The sequence below is a fragment of the Melospiza georgiana genome, chromosome 13 (assembly GCF_028018845.1).
Source record: "Melospiza georgiana isolate bMelGeo1 chromosome 13, bMelGeo1.pri, whole genome shotgun sequence".
NCBI lineage: Eukaryota > Metazoa > Chordata > Aves > Passeriformes > Passerellidae > Melospiza > Melospiza georgiana.
Window position 1 is genome coordinate 20544966 of NC_080442.1, and position 20573 is coordinate 20565538.

The following is a 20573-nucleotide window of genomic DNA, read 5'->3' on the forward strand; positions in this document are numbered from 1 at the left end:
TCTCCATCCAAGGCTGTCTCACATCAAAAGCCTGATTCTAACAAGAAGCGGGGTCTCCCAAGCAATCTGCTGCTGCTGTTTTTTCCTTGCTCATCCGGCCCAGTCTTTGAAGCAGTGCCAGTTGCTCCAGCTACCCTGAAGCACCATTCCCTGCTTGGGGGAAATGTGTTACTTTGGGTGGTGGCTTCTCCCTTACACAGGACCAGCTCTCCACGCAGGCCTCACTGAAAGGTCTGTAGCCATCCTGTTTGCCAAGTATTCCAGGCAGCAAATACACAAATACTTCATCAGATGCCTTTTTCTCCTCACTTTGAAGCTCAGTACCTTCAGTGCAGCTGCAGGATAGCAGGGGACATCTGGGCAGCCACCAGCACAGCGCTTCCACATCCTCTGTCCATCCTGCCTGAAAGTTTCCCCAGGCCTGTGCTAACTTCACCCAGGCTGCCCTGAGCACCAGCAGTGATGCTGTGGGCCAAAGATGCTGACAAGTTTTACCTGCGTTCAGTGCCCCAGCGGGCACCAGGGCAACAGTCACAGAGCAGGGAGTAAAGACAGGACTAGAACCACTTTCCTGACTTTCCTTGGCTTGATGGAGAGCACGGTCCTGCCCATCAAGGAAGCAGCACTACTGTTACATGGGTAATTGTCAGATGTCAGTGGAGCTGACGACTCCTGCACCAATTTGAAAGCAGATTTATTGCTGCTGCTGAGTGAAGCCCTTGCCAGCCTACTCTGCGTGCCTGCGCTGCTGCCCACAGGCACAGTATGCACCATGTACCTCTGAACTCACCAGGGCAGCACACAGCAAAGGCACTTATGGCCACAGCTCTCCTGTCCAAAATGTGTGTAAATGCAGCGCCCCAAGCCCAACACTGGGACTGCTGTTGCTGCTACATTCTGGAGGGGCTCAGGCAGCTGAGGAAAGAGGATAATGGGCTAAAAGCTAAAGTCAGTGACTAGGAGGGCTCACTGTAGGGAACAACTTGCAGCAGGAAGCTGCTGCCTATGAAGAACAGGATCCCATTGCTAGGTCTGACGGGCTTCCTCAGGACAGGGACACTTGGTCTTAAGGGGGTCATTTTATTGTTTCACTTCTCCAAATGTACAAAAAAAATTAGAAAATAACTGTACCCCCACCCCCTCCCAAACCACAAAACAAACCTGGGGAGCCCCACAACAGTGCAGCTAAGAGACGGCAGAAAATTAAACATTACTAGATACAGCAGCTGGGGCCCCTCGGCCCCCATGGCCACTGGCTCTCCACAGCCCAGAACTGGCCCCAGTCTGACCAGCGCTTCCCCAATTCATACAGAGCTCATTCTGACAAGATGGCAAGTAGGTACTTTACAAATCCTCCTTCACCTTCTTCTTGGATTTCTTGGATTTCTCTTCCTCCTGCAGCACGGGAGTGTTGGTTGCCTCCCGCTTCAGGTAGCTGATGAAGTCACTCACTTCTCTGCCTCCCTGCAGGAAACAAATGACAGTCAGGCAGGAGCTGTACCCACTATGGACCTCCCCTCTCCTGAAGGGGGGCTCAGGTGCTTGGAGGGAGACCCAGGTGACTGCAAGCAGAGTCTCCCCAGGGCCTACAACTAAAGTACAACACTCCCAGCAGGTACCATCAGGTGTGTTCCCAGGGAAACAGGACACAGTGCCACCCCCAACTCCAAAGAGGCTTGAGTATAATTAGAACACCTGGATGCTCTTCACTTCTTTACAAAGCATCAAGAACAGCAAAATACTCACCTCATACTTCTTTGGACTCTGCTTCTTGCCAGCTGGAGCAAAATAGATGGTGGGGAAACTGGAGAGAGAAGAAACACATGAGCTCCTGAGATGCTCTGATTTCTATCAGACCAGCCCCAACTGACGGGACTCACACCCCACACTGCCCTGGTTTAACATGGCACAGCTTCAGTGGCTCTGAGGCACCAGGTGTGGCCTTCAAGAGCCTGGCAGATCTGGATGAACTCACAGGTTCAAGTTTGCTAGCTAAACTGCTTTTGGAATAGCAAGCCCAGATTTGTTTTCACACTGCCAGGAACAGAATCTCAGCAGATTCCAAAGCAGCAGGACTGGCCTCCAGGCAGAGCCAGGACACCAGAATCCTGGAGAAGCCAGGCAGATCAGTGTATTTTGTTTTCACTCTTGATTTCTCCACATCAAGCCATTGCCCAGCAGTCACCTAGCTATTGCCTGGCAACCCCCACACCCTTCTCCATGAGGCTCTTCCAGCTCTTCAGTGCTGTGCCTGAAGTCAGACTCATGCACTGACACGTGGTGTCACAGCAGTCACACCTACCCTCGGACTTCGTAGGGAGAAGGCACATCATTGGCTGTAGCGTCCATTTTGGCAATGATGATATTGGGATCTTTGCTGAGCTGTGGGTAGAAAGAACCCATCAGTAACCAATTCCAAAATCCAGGAACCCAGCAGTCAGCATGATCTGAGACAGTGGTGTCAGAGGACAGTGCATAGGGAATGCCACTTCACCAACCTTCACAACATGGGAGACTATCATCATGCAGAGGGAAAAGATCCAAAAAGAAACTTGGGCAGTTGAGGCCAGTCACTGAATCCTAGAATATTCCTGTGCCCTAGCCAATAACACAGACTAAATATACCAGTGTGGTTGCTACCACAGATCCTGCTGCAAGATATCTGCACTCTGCAAAGAAACCAAAATTTGTAATCCTCAGGAAGGCACAATTACACCCCATTATCACAGAAGCTGGAAAGGACCTGCAGGATCATTTAGTGCTGCAAAATTCTAGTTCACATTTGCAAGAATCTCACCTTCTCCCCCAGTTCTTTGTATTTGGGCTCCAGATTCTTGCAGTGGCCACACCACGGTGCATAGAACTCTATCAGGACATCTTTGTCTTGTGCATTAACTATTTCATCAAAGTTCTCAGCCACCACCACCTGTAAGGGTTGATCACACCAGTTAGTTCCTTCCAAGGCAGAGATGAGGTGATGACATGACGTGCTCCATACACTCCACCCAAGCCTGGGTCTCCCACACCTGCACAGCAAGCAGCAGAACCAAATACAGCACTCCTCATCTGCACCATGCAGGGAAAAACCTGCTGTAAGTTACCAGCACTACCTCCAAGTGAGGTCTGCATACGGTGTCCTCGCAGGAAGATAAAGCCATTTCTTTTTAATCCCAGCAAGCAATCAGCAGGACTGGCTGAGGCCGTCCCCATCGCCCCAAAAACATCTGTGAATCCCGTGACTTGCTCTCCTGTGTAAGGCTCTCATCAAAAAGCCAGGCCAGGGAATGCTGTTACTCAGGGCAGAATTGCCTGGGAGGGTGAAAGGCAGGAATTGTACCAGATCCCAATGATGAAATAAACAGGGAGATCCCTTAAACAGTGCAGTCACAACCAACAGGAAGACCATGCCATGAAGGACTGAGCATAAGCCAAGAGGGCAGGCCTTTGTGTAAGCCCTGGAAATCTGGATGCTGCTGCACTCACAAAGCATGTAACAGCTGGGGCCAAGCAGCAGTTACTATGCTGAGAGAAAAAAAACAGAACCCAAACTGCAAGCTGCATGTCTCCCTCACCTCAGAAAGCTGCAGTGGAACAAGGGAGTGAGTAATTCCTCTGTCTGTCAGCACAGAGGCCTCTTGAGCTGCCACCATCCTCACTCCCAGCACTTCACACAGGCACAGGAAGCTGCTGCTGAGCAGTGTCTCTGCAGCCGTAAGCAACACTCACCTTCACAGGGCCATCGTTGCTTTCAGGGACAGGTTCTGATTTCAAGTATTTTTTCAAGTTTCCATCAAAGTAATCTTGCAGGAATCTCTCCAGAGCCTTTCCGTCACGGCTGAAAGAAAAGTGATGTTACAGCCATCATCACACACACAGGATGAGAGAGGGAAACTTTCAAGGCTTATTTAAGCTACTTCCACCCACACAACAGATGCCACCTGCATCTCTGACAGCACCAGTCTGGGGCTGGCTTAGTAGACCCCAGAACAAGTGCAGTGATGTCCTTAAGGGCTCTGACAGGAGGCTGGATACACATCCCATTCAAAGTTTTAGGCATTCCAGCATTCTTCATGTTTTTTTTTTTTTTTTTTTTCAAAATGAAAGGTACAATGAATTCTTCTGCCCTTTGTTGCACCCTAAATCCTAACCAGAATTTCAGGATCTTGAATTAAATTCTCTCCCTTTATATAACAGCAGGGACTGCAAGCTTTCTAAAGAGTAGAAAAACACACGAGTAGGAGCAATTTTGACCCAGCAATTGCTTCTTCCAGCTGCAACAGCCAGCTTTCCTGTTTCCTCAAAGCTAACAAAGTATCATCTGGTCAGAGACCTCTAGACCAAAGTCCATCGAATCAGACCCATTACCATCAAGTTCAAGAACTCACGAGAACTCTTCTTGCATGACATATTTATCTCCTTTGGCAGTTCTGATGGCAACGACGGGGGCCTCACCCACACTGCTGTCCAGACCAAACTCAGAGAGCTCGTGGCCAAAGGTTTTTCGACTAGCAACAGCGTAAGACAGTTTGTGGCCAGCATCCAAGAACTTCTTTGCAATCATCATAACTCTGAGGGAAAAAAATAAACAAAACCCCAAAGCGTTATTTCTTTGAACATCTTTGAACATCTTCTACATGATGTAACACCCTTCAAGATGACATACACATCAGACTAGGAATTCAGTGGCACAATGTGCTCTTCAGAGCCAAGTCCTACAGAAATGGTGCTGAGAAGCAGACCAGTAGACTCGTGCCTGTGGTGACTGAGGCAAGAGTTGCACGTTTCCATGCCCCACCTGCGTGAGCCCAGGCTCTCAGGCACCAAGGGCAGAACTGCACAGCACAGCAGTGAAGCAGGCTGTGGGTAAGGTCTAGGTTCCTAAGGACCAGGGATCCAGGAGCAATCGCCCAGGATTTCAGAGCACTGTCACCCAAGCTCTGGAAGCGCAGCAGGGCAGGAACAGTGCGAGGCCCATTCACCCCCACCTGTTGCGCCAGTAGTTGGATCCCTTGGCATTCTTCTCATAGTCAACGTCGTAGTATGCCACCAGCAAGTCCTTGCCCTGGATCAAGTCTTTGTTGTCTTCAGTCATGTGAGGGCAGATGCCAAAGCTGTCAACGAGAGAGGTATTAGCAGAGTCCATGACCCCAGAACAGGCCTGACACAGCACACTTGCTTCCCACCCAGGAGTTAAATGCCAGTGACCAATCAGGCCCCAGGAAGAAATGCTTTGCTCATTCCCGTACCAGGTTTTTCTGAGAAAAATCTCCATCTCCTGCCACATCAGTGGCTAGAGCTGACCCAGTTAAGGCCAAAGCTAGCACAGCTCTCACAGGTTCAGTTTTTAAACAGAATGGTTAGAATATGGAGAGTGTATGCCAACAGCCACATCAGGATTTCAGGAAGGTGTCCCCAAAGGGAAGCAGTGCCAAGACATGCAGCAGAAGTGGCAGCAACGAAAAAACAAGCTCTGACAGGGCCAAAGCCAACTGGGGCCAGTCTATCACATTTGTTGGTGAGAAATCACTCACATGTTCTCCTGGATGAATTTCTTGATCTTTCCACTGGTGATTTTGTCTTCTGCATACTTGACAGAGCTCTCCTCAAACTTGTTGGTCAGGCGTGGAGGACGGAATAGGACTATACCTCTGTGGGAAAACAGGTATTATCAATTAGTTCAAAGTGTCCCTGGGAGTCCAAGGACAGCAGCCAGATATGACAAAAACCCACTCTCAGTAACAATCCCCACTCACCATTCATAGCTCAAACATCACCGTCTAGTTTCTTGATGGCACTAGTGCACTAAGTGTACCTGTCAGTTCCTTCTCCATGATTCAGAAAGGCCACAATGAGAAACAAAGCTCTTACCATAACAAGGAATATGGAAACAAAATGTCTCTGTTGAGATACTTTTGACCCAGAGGCAGACACAAACACTTCTGAGACCATTTACACCTTTCTATCTCAATTCAAAAGAAACACCACTGTCAGCTGGGGATGAAACCAGACCTTAAGCTATGTTTAGAAACTGAAACCATTTAAGTGGAATCCATGATTTTTTTCCAAATGCCTAAATAAGAAGAAATCTTTGTATTAAGTAACTTACTCTCCATCTTCCTTGTACTTGTGCAGCAGCTGCTCCTCGGTGGTGTGTGCAAAGCGGTAGTTATCCCTGAGGCTGTTGGCTGCTTTCATGAACTCCGAGTAAGCATCCCCAGATGCATCACCAAAGAAGCCTGCAGCAAAAAGGCAGACTGTGACCCCAAACCAACCCAGCTCTGGACCCTCTGCAGGTCTCAGCATTCCTCCCTACAATGCACTGGATCAATCCTGAATCCAGTCCTTCAGTGCATGCTGAGGTGTTTACCTTTGACTGCTTCTCTCCCATTTTCCAGGGCCTCCCTGCACCACCCCCTTCCCCCATTCCAGCAGCAGAAAAGTTACTCAGGAGAAGCCCAAACTGGTCATTCAGCCAAGGACAACTGTCCCCTGGACACCCAGACATCCACTGGTGATTGTGTAACAGCCACTGGCACTTAACAACGGTAAGTTTAGGAATGCTGGTTAATACTCATGTGGTTATACCCACAAGATGGCACCTGATTTGCACCATCTGCTGCTGCCACGTGTAACCACAGACACCCAATGCCAGCAGCCCTCCAATGTCACCAGAGCAACAAACACATCCAAAACAACCCAAAGCTACCTGCTGTCAGCCAGCCAAGAAAGCAACAACCTTTGGAAAACATATACTGTGGTGCCAGGGGAGCCAACGAAGGCAGATGGCCAAGGGAAAAAAAAGAAAGAAATTTGGAGGTAATACCCAAAGGTCCTCAAATCCAATCTCCCACTTGAAGCGGGACGAGCCCCAGTCAGAGCAGGTTGCTCAGAGCTTTGTCCAACTAAGTTGTGAAAATTTCCCAGGCTGAACATTTTAAAATCCCTCTGGATACATGTTCTAGGCTTTATTGCTCTCATTACCAGCAGTGGTTTTGTTCACGTGCATCGGGAATTTCATTTGCTGCAGCCTGTGGCACTGCCTGTGCTCTTTGCACACCAGCTCCCAGAGCCCACTCCTTCCACCACCTCTACTCACCCACGACAGAAGCATCTTTATCACCAATGAACTTCTCAAACTCAGCCACAGAACCGAGAGCCACCGAAGCAGGTCCCGCCTGTTTCTTCAGATGGCTGACAATCCCATCTTGAAAGATTAGTAAAATAATTAAAGGTATCAATACCAAGTTCCATAAGGTATTTTTCAAGCTTCCTAGATCAGAAATTGTTTCTGCAGAATCCACACACATCTCCCATACAATAAATATGTGAACTGAAGGACTGCTCCCATCAGCTTCACACAGGAGCTTTCTAGCACCCTGGGAACTAGGAGCTAATGTGGAGACCTTCACCTTTAAAGGAGAGCTTTAAGGGAAAATAAACATCCCAGGCTTTGTCAGCACAAAGGGTTCTGGAGAAACTAAGGGATTGGGGGCTGTATGTGTAGGTGTGAACCTTCTCTGCATCCCTGGCTGTTACATGCTGCCTCCTGCAGCAGATCAGCAAACCAGACACTGCCAAACAGTTCTTACCTGCTGTTCTGGGCCCATCATAGGTCCCTGCCTCTTCTCCATCTCGAAAAATCTTTAATGTGGGATATCCACTGACTCCATATTTATTACAGGTGTTGGAGTTTGCTGTACAGTCAACCTAAAGGAAAAGAAACCTTGCTACTCAGACTGAGGTCCAGCCCTAACACACCCATCCCAAATAAGGGACTAGAGGGATCCGTCACACACTGCCTGGCGCTCAATAGCCCAGACTGGGAAAGAGGTAGCACAGGAAATGAGATGCCCGGAAAAATATTTGAGAAAACACTGCAAAGACTAAATAGTTTCAAATTCGACCAGACTACACACTAAAAAAAATACTAGAAAGGATAGTTTCTTGCAATCGATGACATGGAATTTCTCAGCCCCTTGTCAGTCCCAAAGTTCATATAACATTTGAAGAAAACAGGCTGACCTGACGAGGAGGCCATGGTGCCAAGAGTCCATGCCACTTCCCGTAAAGGAAGAGAGAAACCCTGATTTGAGAAAACGCTACGAGCTCTGTGCAGAAAAGAAATCTCCTAGTCAGGATGCCTCAGTGGATACGTGCAGCACGGTGCTCGCTCTCAGGCTCATCACACAGCGCCGAGCAGGGCCATTTCCCCGGCTGGGGCGAACCCTCACACACCCTGTGCACACCCGCCGCGCGGCTGCGGCCCTGCAAGGACCGCCTTCCACGTTATTTCAGGGCTCCGAGGCACCAAGCAAACGGCGTCCGCCAGGTCTGCAGAGCGGGAATGCGGCCGCTGGCCGCCCCCGGGTGTGCCCAAGGCGGGAGCCCACGCTCACCTTCACGAGAGGCACGATCCCCTTCAGCCGGGTCGCGGCCGACTCGTACTCCGGCGCCAACCGCTTGCAGTGTCCGCACCTAGAGGCACGGAAAGGAGTCAGACCGGCCGGGTGCCCCTCGCGGCCCGCCCCCGGCCCCCCGCCCCCAGCGGCCCCTCACCAGGGCGCGAAGAACTCCACGAGCACCAGCCCCGGGCGCTCGGCCAGGCCACTCTCGAAATCGGCATCGCTCAGCTCCACCACGTCGGAAGCGCGGGCGCAGAGGGCGAGCAGCAGGAACAGCAGCAGCGCGGCGGGCAGGGCCGGCTGCGGGGGCCGGGGCGCGGACATAGCGGCGGCAGCGGCGGGAGCGGCGCGTCCAGCGGTCCGGGAGCGGCGGGGCCGGGAGCGGCAGCTGAGGGAGCGCCGGGGCCGCAGCCGGAAGTCCGGCCCCCGCATCCGGATCTGCCGTGTGGCAGCTCCTGATTGGCCGGAACGTCACGGCGCACATGCCAGCGGGGCGGGGTGTCCGCGCTGGCCCCGCCCCTCCTCATGGCCGCCGGAGCTCGGCGCTGTGCGGGCCGCGGCGGGGGCGGGCTGGGGCCGTGCGCTGGATCCGTCCTCGACCCGCGGTGCAGTCCCCTCGCACCGAGCTGTGTCGCGCCGACCACAGCGCCTGCCCTTTCCCCGAGGCCGCGCTCTGCCGAGTGCGCTGTCGGTGTCCGGGAGCTGTGCTGACCCCGTGGATGGATGTGCGTTAACCCAACCGTGGCCGTATCGCGCCGTGCCAGTGACACGTGCCCAGCACATGCCGCACGACAGCGCTCGGCTCGCTGCAGGCTCGCCTGCTGGATTCACCGCAGCCCCGCATTTTCCCCCACCACCCCTCCCGCTCCGCCCCTGGGACAGTCTGGCGTTCTCCTGGCCCCGAGCCAAACGTGGGAGTGGGTCTTTACCCCGTAACCCCATCCGTCGGCAGTTGCACCTTCTGCTGGGGTCTGCGGTCGGAACGTCCTTCCTCTGTGCCATCCCTGCCAGGGTTTGACCAGGTGCGGCCTGCTCCCACCTCGCCCCACCGTGCCCCGGTCCTGCCGGGGCCTAGGGCTGTCCCTGCACAAAAACCGATCCTCACTGACCTAGCGCCACCTCCCTTTGCAGCGCGCCGGGCAGCTCAGGTGGGCCTCGGGGGACAATGCATCAACTGGGGAAACGTTCTCGGTACCCCGTTTCCGCCTCACCATCCGTTTCTCCTTAGAGGCCACGGGCTCCTGCCCTCGCCTTGTCGTCAGGTCCCTACCGCTGACGGCTGAGTTTTAGCAACTGCTCCCAGCATCCCCAGAGCTCGTGATTGGGGCCAGCCCTCATCAGCTCACCTCCGGCACGGGGGCAGCCGCCCGGCTTGTTTCTGGCGTGTTTGTCACCAATACTGAGCTGCATCAGCCAGTCGGCCCCAGGGCTGCGGGGACAACCCGCCTGACATCTCCGACAACATCGTCGCCATTGGGACAAAGGGCCCGGGCCCGGCCCGCCCCGGGCAGCACCGTGCGCCCCGGACCGCCAGGGGGCGCTGCCCGCCGCCCGGGCCGCTCCTCCGGCCGGCGTGAGGCGGCGGGGCCGGGCGGTGTCCGCGGCCCCGGGCGGTGTCCGCAGCCCCGGGCGGTGTCGGCAGCCCCGGGCGGTGTCCGCGGCCCCGGGCGGTGTCGGCAGCCCCGGGCGGTGTCCGCGGCCCCGGGCCGTGTCGGCGGCCCCGGGCGGTGTCGGCAGCCCCGGGCGGTGTCCGCGGCCCCGGGCGGTGTCCGCGGCCCCGGGCGGTGTCCGCGGCCCCGGGCGGTGCCCTGCCGCCCGGCTGCCTCCGCCCGTGCCGGGTTCCTGTCATCAATAATACGCGAGCTCGGCATCCTTTGCGGTGTTGGGGCTGGCGCCGGCCTCGCATTAGCGCCCAGAACCGAGGCCAGCGACAGTCGGCTCCGTCTGGCGTCCAGCCCCGGCGGCCGCAGCGGGGTGAGCAGGCAGGGACCGGGCAGGGTCCCGTGCCGGGGAGGTATCAGGTGTGTCACAAGTTGTCTCGGCGGTCTGTGGGACGGGCGTCTCTGGGACTGCCGGTGTCGGAGGAAGGCTGGAGCCGTAGCGAACGCGAGAGCGGCGGGGGCTGGAGCCGGGCTCTGGGGCCGTACTGCGGGAGTTGCCGGAGCGAGCACTGCGGGACCTCTCGCTCGCTCCTACTGCCCGTAAGACGCAGGAATGGCTGCTTTCCTTGCCAGCCCGGGGATGCTGCTTCTGCTGGTACTGCGGTACCCCAACCCCAGTGAGTGAGCACGGGCCTCCGGGAGCGCAGCCGCCGCGGGGAGATGCATGCTCGGGGGCCGGTTCTGCTCCCTCCGCTCCAGAGCCGTTCCTCGCTACTGCACGGGCACAGGGAACGACTCCCAGCACTGACACCCGCTCCGGTCACTGACTGGGGCATGTGCTCTGCTCAGCCACCAGTGGCTGGGACCGGCCAGCCCCCGGATTGGGGGTCAGAGCTATGGCTCAGAGTGAAGACTCCCCTTTATCCCTGCATTCTTATCCTTGTAGCAAGCCTGCCACAAACCCGCTATGGGACATTGAGCAAGAAGCTCTGAGGGAAGGTGCAGATTGCACAGGCAGTGCAATGTTGCTCTTTCCTGCAGCCTGTGCTCCAGGACCTGCTCCAGGACAGCAAGGGTGCCATGCCCTTGAGATCCTGGTGCGGGCACTGCCCATCCCAAGTAGGCTGGCTGCAGCCCATCCAGGATCCTGAGGACCATGGGGCCCACTGGCTCCTGCTCTCCCACTGCCTGGGTGCTCAAGACACATTTCCCACTGGAGTGCCTTCATTTGCCAGAGACCTTCCAGAGTGTGCTGCTCAGTGTGGGACCTGAGGCCATGCAGTGCTTTCTGGCCCTGCTGCACTGCTCCTGATACCAGCTGGGAGGTGGCCGGAGTGGATGGGATGGGGCAGGGCGTTCAGAGCACATGTGTGGTGATTGTGAAGCCTTGTGATGGAGGGGAAACCCGAGCGGTGCCTCTGCAGGAGGACAGGGCTGGGAGGTCAGTGGGGTGCTGAGTGCTGGGGTAAGAAGAAGCCCAGAAGGAGCCACAGCTACAGCAGCGCACGTTTATGGGGTCTGACCTGACGCGTTGTGGGTTACAGGATGCAGCACATGCTGGGCACAGAGATCGCACAAGCTAAGGGGGACCCGGGTCCCAGAGCGCTGCCGTGGTCCCGCTCAGTGCCGGAACTGCGGCAGCGGCGGCGGGATGCGGATGTCCTGCCCCTTCTCCAGCCGCCGCTCACAGTCTATCAGGTAGTTCACACCATCGATCACCAGCTGCACCAGTTCCACCTGCACAAGCACAGATGTGGTGACTGAGGGACCATCCCGGGAGCCACTCCCGCTGCATGCAGGGCAGGCACTGCCACTCCCAGCACCCACATGCTGGCCCCAGCACACGGCCCTGGGGCTGCATGGGCACTGTGGGCCCCTCATGCAGACACATTCCAGAACCTCCCTCCCCAGCTCTATCTGGCACCCACCTCTGACTTCCCCAGACGGTCCAGGTTCGAGATGTCAAAGACACAGCCTTTGGCTGCAGTGTCCACACCACCCGTCCCACGCTTCTGTAGCCGGAGGTTCTCTAGGATCTTAGGGAAGCGGCTGTCCTGGTGCCCAGAGAAAGTGTCAGTGCTCAGCAGGACCAGCAACGGGGAGTCAGGGCTCTGTGGCTGAATGCTCCCTGGTGTGGGCCCCTGCTGCTCACAGGGTCCTGTCAGTGGGTCACCAGCCCTACCAGAGTGCTGCCCTAAGCACACCCAGGCCTCCCTGGCTAGGAATGCAGGCAGGGGCTGGACCCCACACCTCCTAGGGGAACCCGAGTGTGGCCCAGGGCTGGGTCCCATGTTGTCCTGCACCTTTGTGGCTGAGCTCCCCACAGTCTCAGCCTGGGTCACCACCAAACTGGCCATGGTAATACCTTGCTGAGCAGTGGCAGCTTGATGTGGACGCCTGCTCGCAGCCCCGTGCCCAGGTTAGAGGGGCAGGTCAGGATGTAACCCAGCCGCTCATTCCACATGAACTCCCAGCCTCGCTCCTGGATTAGCCGCTCCACCTGAGTCAGAGGCACAAGCAGTCGCTCAGCCCTGGCCAAGGATCGCCCAGCAGAGGGCCAGCACCACAGGAGCTCTGCTTGCCCCTCTTTGCCTGTTTATGGGGCTGGCACAGCAGAAGCTGACACCCACCTCCTTTAGGCCCCGGCAGAACCGCTCAAAAACGCGCTTCATGTTGCCCCCCTTCTCCATGGAGATGATACGTGTGTGGTCCTCCTCATTGATCCAGATCAAGAAGGTCTTCTGGTGGTTGTGCCTAGGGACAGGGCAGTGTTTGGCTGTGCTGGCTTGCAGAGACCCTCTGCCCACTCAACTGTGCCCCTTCTGCCCCTGCCACTGTGCTACCAGTGCTGCCCTTGGTTCCCACGTGCTGAATGCACCAGTCTGGGCAGCCAGGGGATGCTCCTGGAGACGGGCCAGTGCCCATCCACATGTATCACTGCTGCTGATGGGAGCTGTCTCCAGTGCCCTGGGCACAGATGGGTGCCAGCACGGTGGTGACCCAGCCTGGACTGGAGATGGGAGCGCGGCTCCTGCACCGTGCAGGCAGTGGGAGGGGGCTTGTGAGGCATGGAGCGTGCTCTGGAGGGCTGGGCTAGGTGCAGCTGGAGCTGGAAACCGTCTCTGCCCTGGAGATGTTTTCCATGTAAAGGCACAGCGTCAGCGAGGGTGGCATGGGCGGACAAGTGTGCCGGCTGTTGCTCTGCAGGAGCGTGGGATGTTGCATGGCTGTGCAAAGATGCTGGGAGGGAGCAGTGAGATGTGGCTGTGGCAGGGCAGGTTTGGTGTCACACAGAGTGTGCAGAAGCCAGGAGGAGTGCTGGGGATTGCCCAGGGAGCAGAAGGCAATCAGAGGTTTTTGGCAGCCTTAGAGTGCAAGGTGCTGCAGGATGGTGAGAGCAGGCAGGATTGGCAGCTGGTACCGGCTCCACAGTCCCTCTTGCCAGTACAGTGCTGTGTTTATGTAGGGAACAGTAGACTGCTGACAGTGATGCACGGAGCTCCCAGGTGAGGCCACAGAACCCATGGTGAGCACGGCCCAGGGGCACTGGTGCCATGTGCTAGGGTCTGTGGCGTGGCAAACAGGGGAAACATGGGTGGCAGGGCTGAGATGGATGGAGCAGTGCGTCCCCCCCCATTTGTGCCCTGCTGCCCGTTGCCAGGGCAGAACCTCACCAGATCCCTCGGGCGTCAGGCCAGTCCCGAGCCATTCCTGCTGCTGTCAGGAGCGGGGACACCGGCTTGTCAAAGAGGAAGTGGTCCTGGAAGGAGGCAGAGTTCATGGGCTCACCCAGGCTGCATGGCTGGAGCCAGGGCACCCTCACTTGTTCCAGTACTCCCTGTCATACTGGTCCCATCTGCCATGCAGGAGATTCACCACAGCTCTCCCAGGCAGGGCACCCAGGGGCAGGAGCCCTTGCCTTCCTGGCCTGGGAGGCAGAAGGTTGCTGGTGCATAGCCCACCCTGTGGCAGGGGCTGGTGGGGCACCAGTTGAGTGCAACAAGACTGCCTTCCTCTGGGCATGGGCAGGGAAATGGAGGCAAGAGTCAGAGGCGGCCATGAGCTGCTGGGGCTCAGTTTGGGGAGCTGCTGGCTCACGAGGGCTGAGCAGCACTGTGTTGTTGGGCTGCCTTCCTAGGGCAGGGCTCCCGGTTGAAGACAGCAGAGCTGTAAAAAGAGGATGCAAGCTGCCAGAGAGGCAGTGCCAGGAAGGGGTCCTGCTCTGCATGCACCCGGGGGGCTGCTGGGGAGCTGCGCTGACTCACATCAATGAGCTGCTGCTGCTCCGACTCGGTCATCTCGCTGAGGCGGTAGTAGCGGCCCGCCAGGTCCCCGGTGAGGCCGCTCAGGGCGTCCACAGCCACCTTCTCCACCTCGCGTCTCTCGGCACGGGTGCAGGCCGGCGGCAGGCTCAGGCCGCGGATGCTGCGCCCGGTCCGCACCCGGGACGAGAGCACGTAGCGCTCGTCAAACTGGCCAAACTTTATCTGGAACAGACAGGAGCCACAGGCTGTTCATGGGCGGCCCTGGGGCTGCCAGGGCCCGACCCCACGGCCCAAGGAAGGACACCCCGTGCAGCACCGCTGTCCAGCTTCTGCACCTTTGTGCAATCCAGGTCTGTGACGTGCTTCATGGTGCGGGGGTTGTATCCGTTGTGCCGCTCCTGAATCACAGGGTCAAACAGGTCGGCAAACACCTGGAAACAAGTGGGACAATGTACAGCAGACCCAGGGCTCCATGAAGCCCCTGCCACAAGCCTGGCAGGGCCACACTGCCAGTGTGGGGGACAGTGTGTCCTGCAGTGCAACGGCAATCCACAGGGCAAGCGGAGCAGGAGGCTGCAGGGCTCCAGCAACAGCTGCTCCAAAAGAGCCCTGTGTCCTGCAGGAGCACATGGAGGCTTTCCAGGGGCCTCTCCAGCTGCTCAGGCTGGGCAAGAGGAGGTGGGCAGTAATGACCCAGGCTGCTGGTTGTACCATGGGTACTGGGATTCCTCTGGATGCTGCAGGCAAGGCTCTGGCTGCCACTCACCTCATAGGTCTCCTCATCACCAGCTACAATGCCCACAGTCTTGATGAAGGGATGGCCAGGGTTGTCGACGCCAGTCTGAATGCACTGGTCCAAGGTCCAGCCATTTGGGGTTGCCTTGTCACAGAGCCTGGCGTAGATGGCTGGTGTCAGGTTGCTGGCCATGCAGTTGTTGTGCTTCCGCAGGTCGGGGTACTCAGCGCTGTGAGAGGAGACACCAAGGAGTTCTTTGGGGCCAGGGGACCCCAGCACTTGTGCCTGTGCTCCACAGAGACTCTTGGTGCAGGTGTGGGCAGGGGAGCTCAGGGAGGAGTCAAATACTCTGCTTATCCACAGCAACTGGGAGCAGGGAGAGAGTTACAGGCCTTGCTGGGCAAGGGCAGGGAGAGGCCAAACCCCGGGCTGGCACTGAACCAAGACAAGAGTCCACAGGCAAATCTGGACCAATCCTTAGGGAGCGGCTCCTTATCAAACACACAGCAGGGCCCCAGAGCGGGAGAACCTGCTGGGTGAGCAGTGGGGCCACGTGAGCCCATCCCCACACTGAGCTCCAGGGCAGCTGGGCTGCAGAGTGGGGTCCCACTCCCCTTGTCCTCCCTGGGGCTGCCCTGATGCCAGCTCAAATGGAAAGAGGCTGCTCCTGGTCTGCCGATGCAGTGGGCAGGGGAGGGAGGACATGCAGTCTGCAGGGTCCTGGCTTGCTTGAGCCCTGGACCCCTGCCCCCCGGATGCTGTGGGGCAGGAGATTGGCTGACCCTGATCTGCAGCCAGTGGGAACAGCACAGTCCCAGTGCAGTTTATTGTATTAGGGGGATGCTTTCCTCTAATCAGCTTAGAGGGAGGCTGTCTCTTGACCTCATTCCCACTTTAGACAGACTTTGTACTTGTTCTGCACTCACAGGGAAATTGGCAGGGCAGGACCCGTTGGCCTTGGCCAATCGCTCTGGAGGGTGCCTCCACGCACCTTAGTGGGACGGGACCGGCCCTTGTCAGCCCAGGAGACCACACTGGTGGCTGGAGGGGGTCCTGCATTCCTGGGGACACCCCACTGAGAGACGCTGCTTTGGGGGTGACATAGCTTGGGCTGGGGGTCCGTGTGGAAGGAAAGGTGCCTGGGGGGGCACAGGTCTGGTCGTTGGAAGCAAGTCAGGCATCAGCACTAGCAGCAAGTCCTGGCACCCCCTGTGCTCGCTCCTGCGCTTGGGCTGAGTGCTCACACTGGGCATTGGCTGTGCTGCCAGCACCAATCCTGTGCTGCAATGCAGAGCCTGTGGCTGCCACTGCCTCCTCCCCTGTGTCTGCAGGCCAAGGAATGTGGCCCTTCGCCCACAGCTTGGCTACTGCTCATGGCTTCCTGTGCTGTGCAGAAACAAAGGGAGCTAGGGCTTCCAGTGCATTGTGTGGGGAAGCACTAGCACTGCTGCCTGGACCAGCAGAAGGAGGCATTTGCTCCAGACAAGAACTGGTCCCAGGGTTGAGGGGGCTGAGGGCTGCTCCCAGCCCACACACACACCTGTGCCCTGTTGAAATGATCCAGACAAGAGGCTGACATGCCATGCATGGGATGCAGCCTACCCTGGCCTCCCTCACTGCTTCTGCCCCTGTCATCTGCTGGCCACTGTCTCCCCTGAGTGACACGCTTGTAAAAAAAGCATTTGCTGATCAGAATGGGACCCTTGGGCAGGTTCCTCCACTGCTCCAGCATGGTCATGCTGCTGGGCATGCCGGGACCACTTGCTGTGCTTTCTGTGTCACAGAGGATGCCCGGCAGCAGTAGAGGTCCCCAAGGAAAGCCAGCTTACTCCCAGCAGGCAGGAGAATGCTACGGGCTGAAGCATGCTGTCTGCCACAGCTGTCTACACCTTCCCTGAGGTGCTCAGCATGTAAACCGTGGGACTCCAGGCTCCTGCCTGCAGGTGCTGTGCCTGCTGCAGAGCTGACTGAGCACCTGGTTGGAGTGCACCCACCCCAAACAGCCCCGGACCACAGCCAGCAAACTGGGGCAACTCGGATGGGTGCTGCCAGGAGCAGCTGGGTAATGCTGAGGTGAAGGTCCTGAGCACCTGGCGCTGTGCTCGCCGTGGTGCCACAGAGCTGCTGGGGGAGGCTGTATCCAGGCTGGCACTGGAGGCTCTGGCAGTGGCACCACGCTCCCACCATGTGCTCAGGGTGTCCACGAGTCCTCTGGCATAGTGTCAGGATGATGCTGCACCCAGGCTGCTTTGACCCCTTGGTTTTGGTCCCCAAGGCTGGTTTCAAAATTATGACCATTTCAGCACCATCTATTTTGTTCCCACAAAAATTTTTTTTTGTGCCACAGCACCGAGTGATATCTTAAAAGTCTTTTCCAAGCCCAGTGATTCCATGATTGCACGGTTCTGTGGTGCTGTGGCTCCTGCCCAGCTGCAGAGGCTGGAGGCGTGGATGTGTGCCAGGAGTGCAGCTCAGCACTGGCGCCCACGCTGTCCTGTGCTCGCCTCAGCCTGCCGTCCTGCCCCTGACCTCGGGCTGCAGCTGCCCTCTCTGCCCTTGAGCAGGCAGGTGCCTGACCCAGAGCAGACCTGCTCAGCAGCCAGCAGGGATTATTGCTCCACTGTCCACTGACTGGGCAGCTTCTCCACAAGTGACAACCACCTGCACCTCCCCACAGCTCTTCACCTCTAACGTGGCAGCCGCCAGTGCCCTTCCTGGCATCACTGGCCTGAGGAGCCCAGGCAGTCGCAGGCACACGTGGCCTCTGGAGAGGTGTGGGGGTGTGTGGGGTGAGCAGCAGAGCCTGTGTCACGGCATGGAACTGGAGCTGGCAGGCAGCCAAGCACGAGGCTTGCTTACGCAGGGAGGAAGGGGCTTGGGCTTTGTCTGGAGGGGCTTTGCAGGGAGCGCCATCGTGGTGGCCCAAATGACGGGCCATGCCTATCACAGGACCCCCGTGGCAGAAGGCAGGGGTGGCAGTGCCTGTGCCCTCCCAGCGTGGCCATCCATACCACAGGGTCTCTGAAAGGAGGCTGCAGAGTGCTGCTCAGACCCCTCAGGGCTGCCGCCAATGTCTCTCGGTTTTTAACTTAGAGATTGGAGGGGCAAAATCCTCGGGCAAGTCAGCTGCCGAGTGAGGGATTGCAGCTCACTCCTAGGGTTCCATCCAGGTGCTTTTCAAGTGTCAGCACTGTCACAAAACCATTCCTAACAGAACAGAACCCCCCAGGAGGCTCATTTTAGAGCTTCTCAGCCACAGCCTCACCTTGACTTCATCCCCTCCTGACCTATGTCTGTGTCTCTGCAGTTGTTCGGAAAGCTGGAAAACACCCCCCTCTTGGGAGGTAAATAATCAATAACATCCGGCCTTTGTAATTCTATTAACTCAGTCAATTTCTGTCCCCGACTTTCTGTAGCCCAACGCAGCTTGCCAGAGCCCCAGTGCCAGCTCCTTGCGAGCCCTCCACATGCCCAGGGTTCCCAGTCTGCAATGCAGCACAGCAACACACCGCTCTGACTGTCGGCATTTGGTGCAGGGATGGCAGCAGCTGCTGGTGTTCGGAGCAGCAACGCGCTGCCTCCTTCCCACCATGCTCCTTCCCTGTGCACAGTCTCTGCTGGTGTTGGGATGGGCAGGAAAACTCACTCCTCGTTTTCCTGGCCTGCCTCTAGGATGTGCTAAGCCAAGCAGCTGTTGCCAGCACACGGACTGGCTGGTGGCCACCACATCCCTCTCCCCTTCTGGCCCTTGCCCCGTTCCCACTGTGCCTAGCCCTTGTGAGGCACAGGTAGTTACTGTGCCCAGTCCTGTGTGGCACCGTGCTGCTCTGTGGTCCTCAGGGCTGGCAGCACAAACACTGGGCAGGACCAGCCTGTGTCTCCTCCACCCCACTTGCCATGGCAAGCCATGGTGAGTGGAACCATGAGAATGTGAGGCACTTGGCCCTCCTGGGCTTCCTGGGGCAACAAAGAGCCGTTTGGAGGGGAGCGACGTGAAAGCTTCTGGTCTAGAGCTTGAACCTTAGCATTGTGCTGCAGCTGTGACACTTATCTGGCTTAAGGGATCAGGCGCTGGGTGTGCAAATAGAGCCAGGGCTCTTGCAGAGCCAGCATTACCTCAAAAGCACCCCTAAGCCAGCCTGTGGCTGTGTATGCACCCACTTGGCCCAGCTCAACCCTGTGCCCACCTCCCACAACTCCTGACTGCACATCTCATTGTCATCCAAAATCCACACATGGGGCTATTTGCTCAGCATCCACAGGCCCCTCCAGCTCTCCCTTTAAAAACTGGCCCAGAGAGGGAAGAGGCAGGACCTGCCAGCAAAGCTTTTCTTTTCAATAGAGGAGTCCCTGTCCCGAAGGGAGGCACGTGGGAAGGCTGGTACAGCCAGATGAGGTCGGGCCAGGGGCTGCTCTGACACCAGCTCCCACAGTTAGAAATCCTCGGTGTTCTGCCAGCAGGACAAAATGGACCCTTTGCTCCATCCCGTTCCTACCAGGACATTGGCAAAGTCTCCCTGGCTTCTCTTGGGCCGAGCCTGGGGTATGTCCCCACTGGCACTGGCGGTCCCAGCACTGCTGTCTCCCAAACAACCCCAATCTCTGCCCTCCAGCCATCGCAGGAAGTCCCCCGGGACCCCAATCGTACTGTCAAGCATTTGTCCCCTCCCGCTCCCCCATGTCCCCGGCTGCAGCGGCTCGTCCTGGTACTCTGGGACCACCCAGGGCAGCTGGCAGCTCGGGGCTCCCTGCCCGGACCGCAGCGCCCCGAGCCAAGCCCCGGACACGGGAATGTGCCCGGGCGGCCCCCGCAGCCCTCACAGCCCCTGCCGGCGCGGGTCCCGCCAAGGAGGCCCGCGGCAACGCCGAGGAACCCCGCAGAGCCGGGACCCGCGCTCCCTGGTCCCTGCGGGACCGCACCCGGCCCGCGGCTGTGCCGGCGTCCTTGCGCGCCTCGGGGGCCGGCGGGGCCGGTGACCAGCAGCCCGAGGTTGATCCATCCAACCCCTGCGGCCGCTCCGTCCCCCTCCCGGCCCGGGGCCCCGGGGCCGGTTCAGGGCCTCCCGGTCCTTCCCGCCATGGACGAGCAGCGTCCATCGCGCCGTCCCCACGAGCTGCCCCGGGACCCGCCGCCCAGGCTCGAGCCGGGGGGCGGCCGCCGCGCCCGCCCCCGGTGCCGGTGCCGGTGCCGCAGGGATCGTCCCCGCCCGTGCGCCCTCGCCGCCCGCGCGCATTACCTGGGCGGGTATCGCCGACGCTGACGGTCGCCCGCGCTGACCGAGTCCCGGGCGAGAAGGAAGCCGGCGGCGAGAGAGCCGGCGCCCACCATGGCCAGGAGGCCGGCGGAGCGGCGAGAGGAGAGAGCGCGGGCGAAGGTGCTGGCCATGTCGGAGCGGCGGAGCAAGCGCGCCGGGGCGGACAGCGGACGTGAGGGGAATGGGAACGGGAATGGGAATGGGAACGGGAACGGGAGCGGCGGCGGGGCGCGCGGGGGCGGGGACCGGCGGGGCACGGGGGGGCCTAGCGGCACCGCCACCTGCTTGGCTGCCCCGCCCCGCCCCGCCCCATC

General features: G+C 58.1%; 2 protein-coding genes across 2 annotated transcripts; both read right to left on the reverse strand.

Moving 5' to 3' along the window:
• Positions 1 to 1060: 1060 nt before the first annotated feature.
• PDIA3 (protein disulfide isomerase family A member 3) lies at positions 1061 to 8753 on the reverse strand. The gene is made up of 13 exons (XM_058033690.1): positions 8557 to 8753; positions 8397 to 8475; positions 7590 to 7707; positions 7097 to 7204; positions 6107 to 6236; positions 5532 to 5648; positions 4986 to 5111; positions 4386 to 4568; positions 3727 to 3835; positions 2798 to 2926; positions 2303 to 2382; positions 1747 to 1804; positions 1061 to 1464 (listed from the first exon to the last, which is right to left on the reverse strand). The coding sequence occupies exons 1-13, from the start codon at positions 8724 to 8726 to the stop codon at positions 1345 to 1347; spliced, it is 1527 nt and encodes a 508-aa protein (XP_057889673.1). The 5' UTR covers positions 8727 to 8753; the 3' UTR covers positions 1061 to 1344.
• Positions 8754 to 11497: 2744 nt separating this feature from the next.
• On the reverse strand, positions 11498 to 20545 carry LOC131089063 (creatine kinase U-type, mitochondrial). Its single transcript, XM_058033582.1, has 9 exons — positions 20242 to 20545; positions 15035 to 15233; positions 14604 to 14699; positions 14269 to 14490; positions 13678 to 13763; positions 12634 to 12757; positions 12369 to 12503; positions 11932 to 12057; positions 11498 to 11740 (listed from the first exon to the last, which is right to left on the reverse strand). The coding sequence occupies exons 1-9, from the start codon at positions 20388 to 20390 to the stop codon at positions 11624 to 11626; spliced, it is 1254 nt and encodes a 417-aa protein (XP_057889565.1). The 5' UTR covers positions 20391 to 20545; the 3' UTR covers positions 11498 to 11623.
• Between the last annotated feature and the right edge of the window lie 28 nt (positions 20546 to 20573).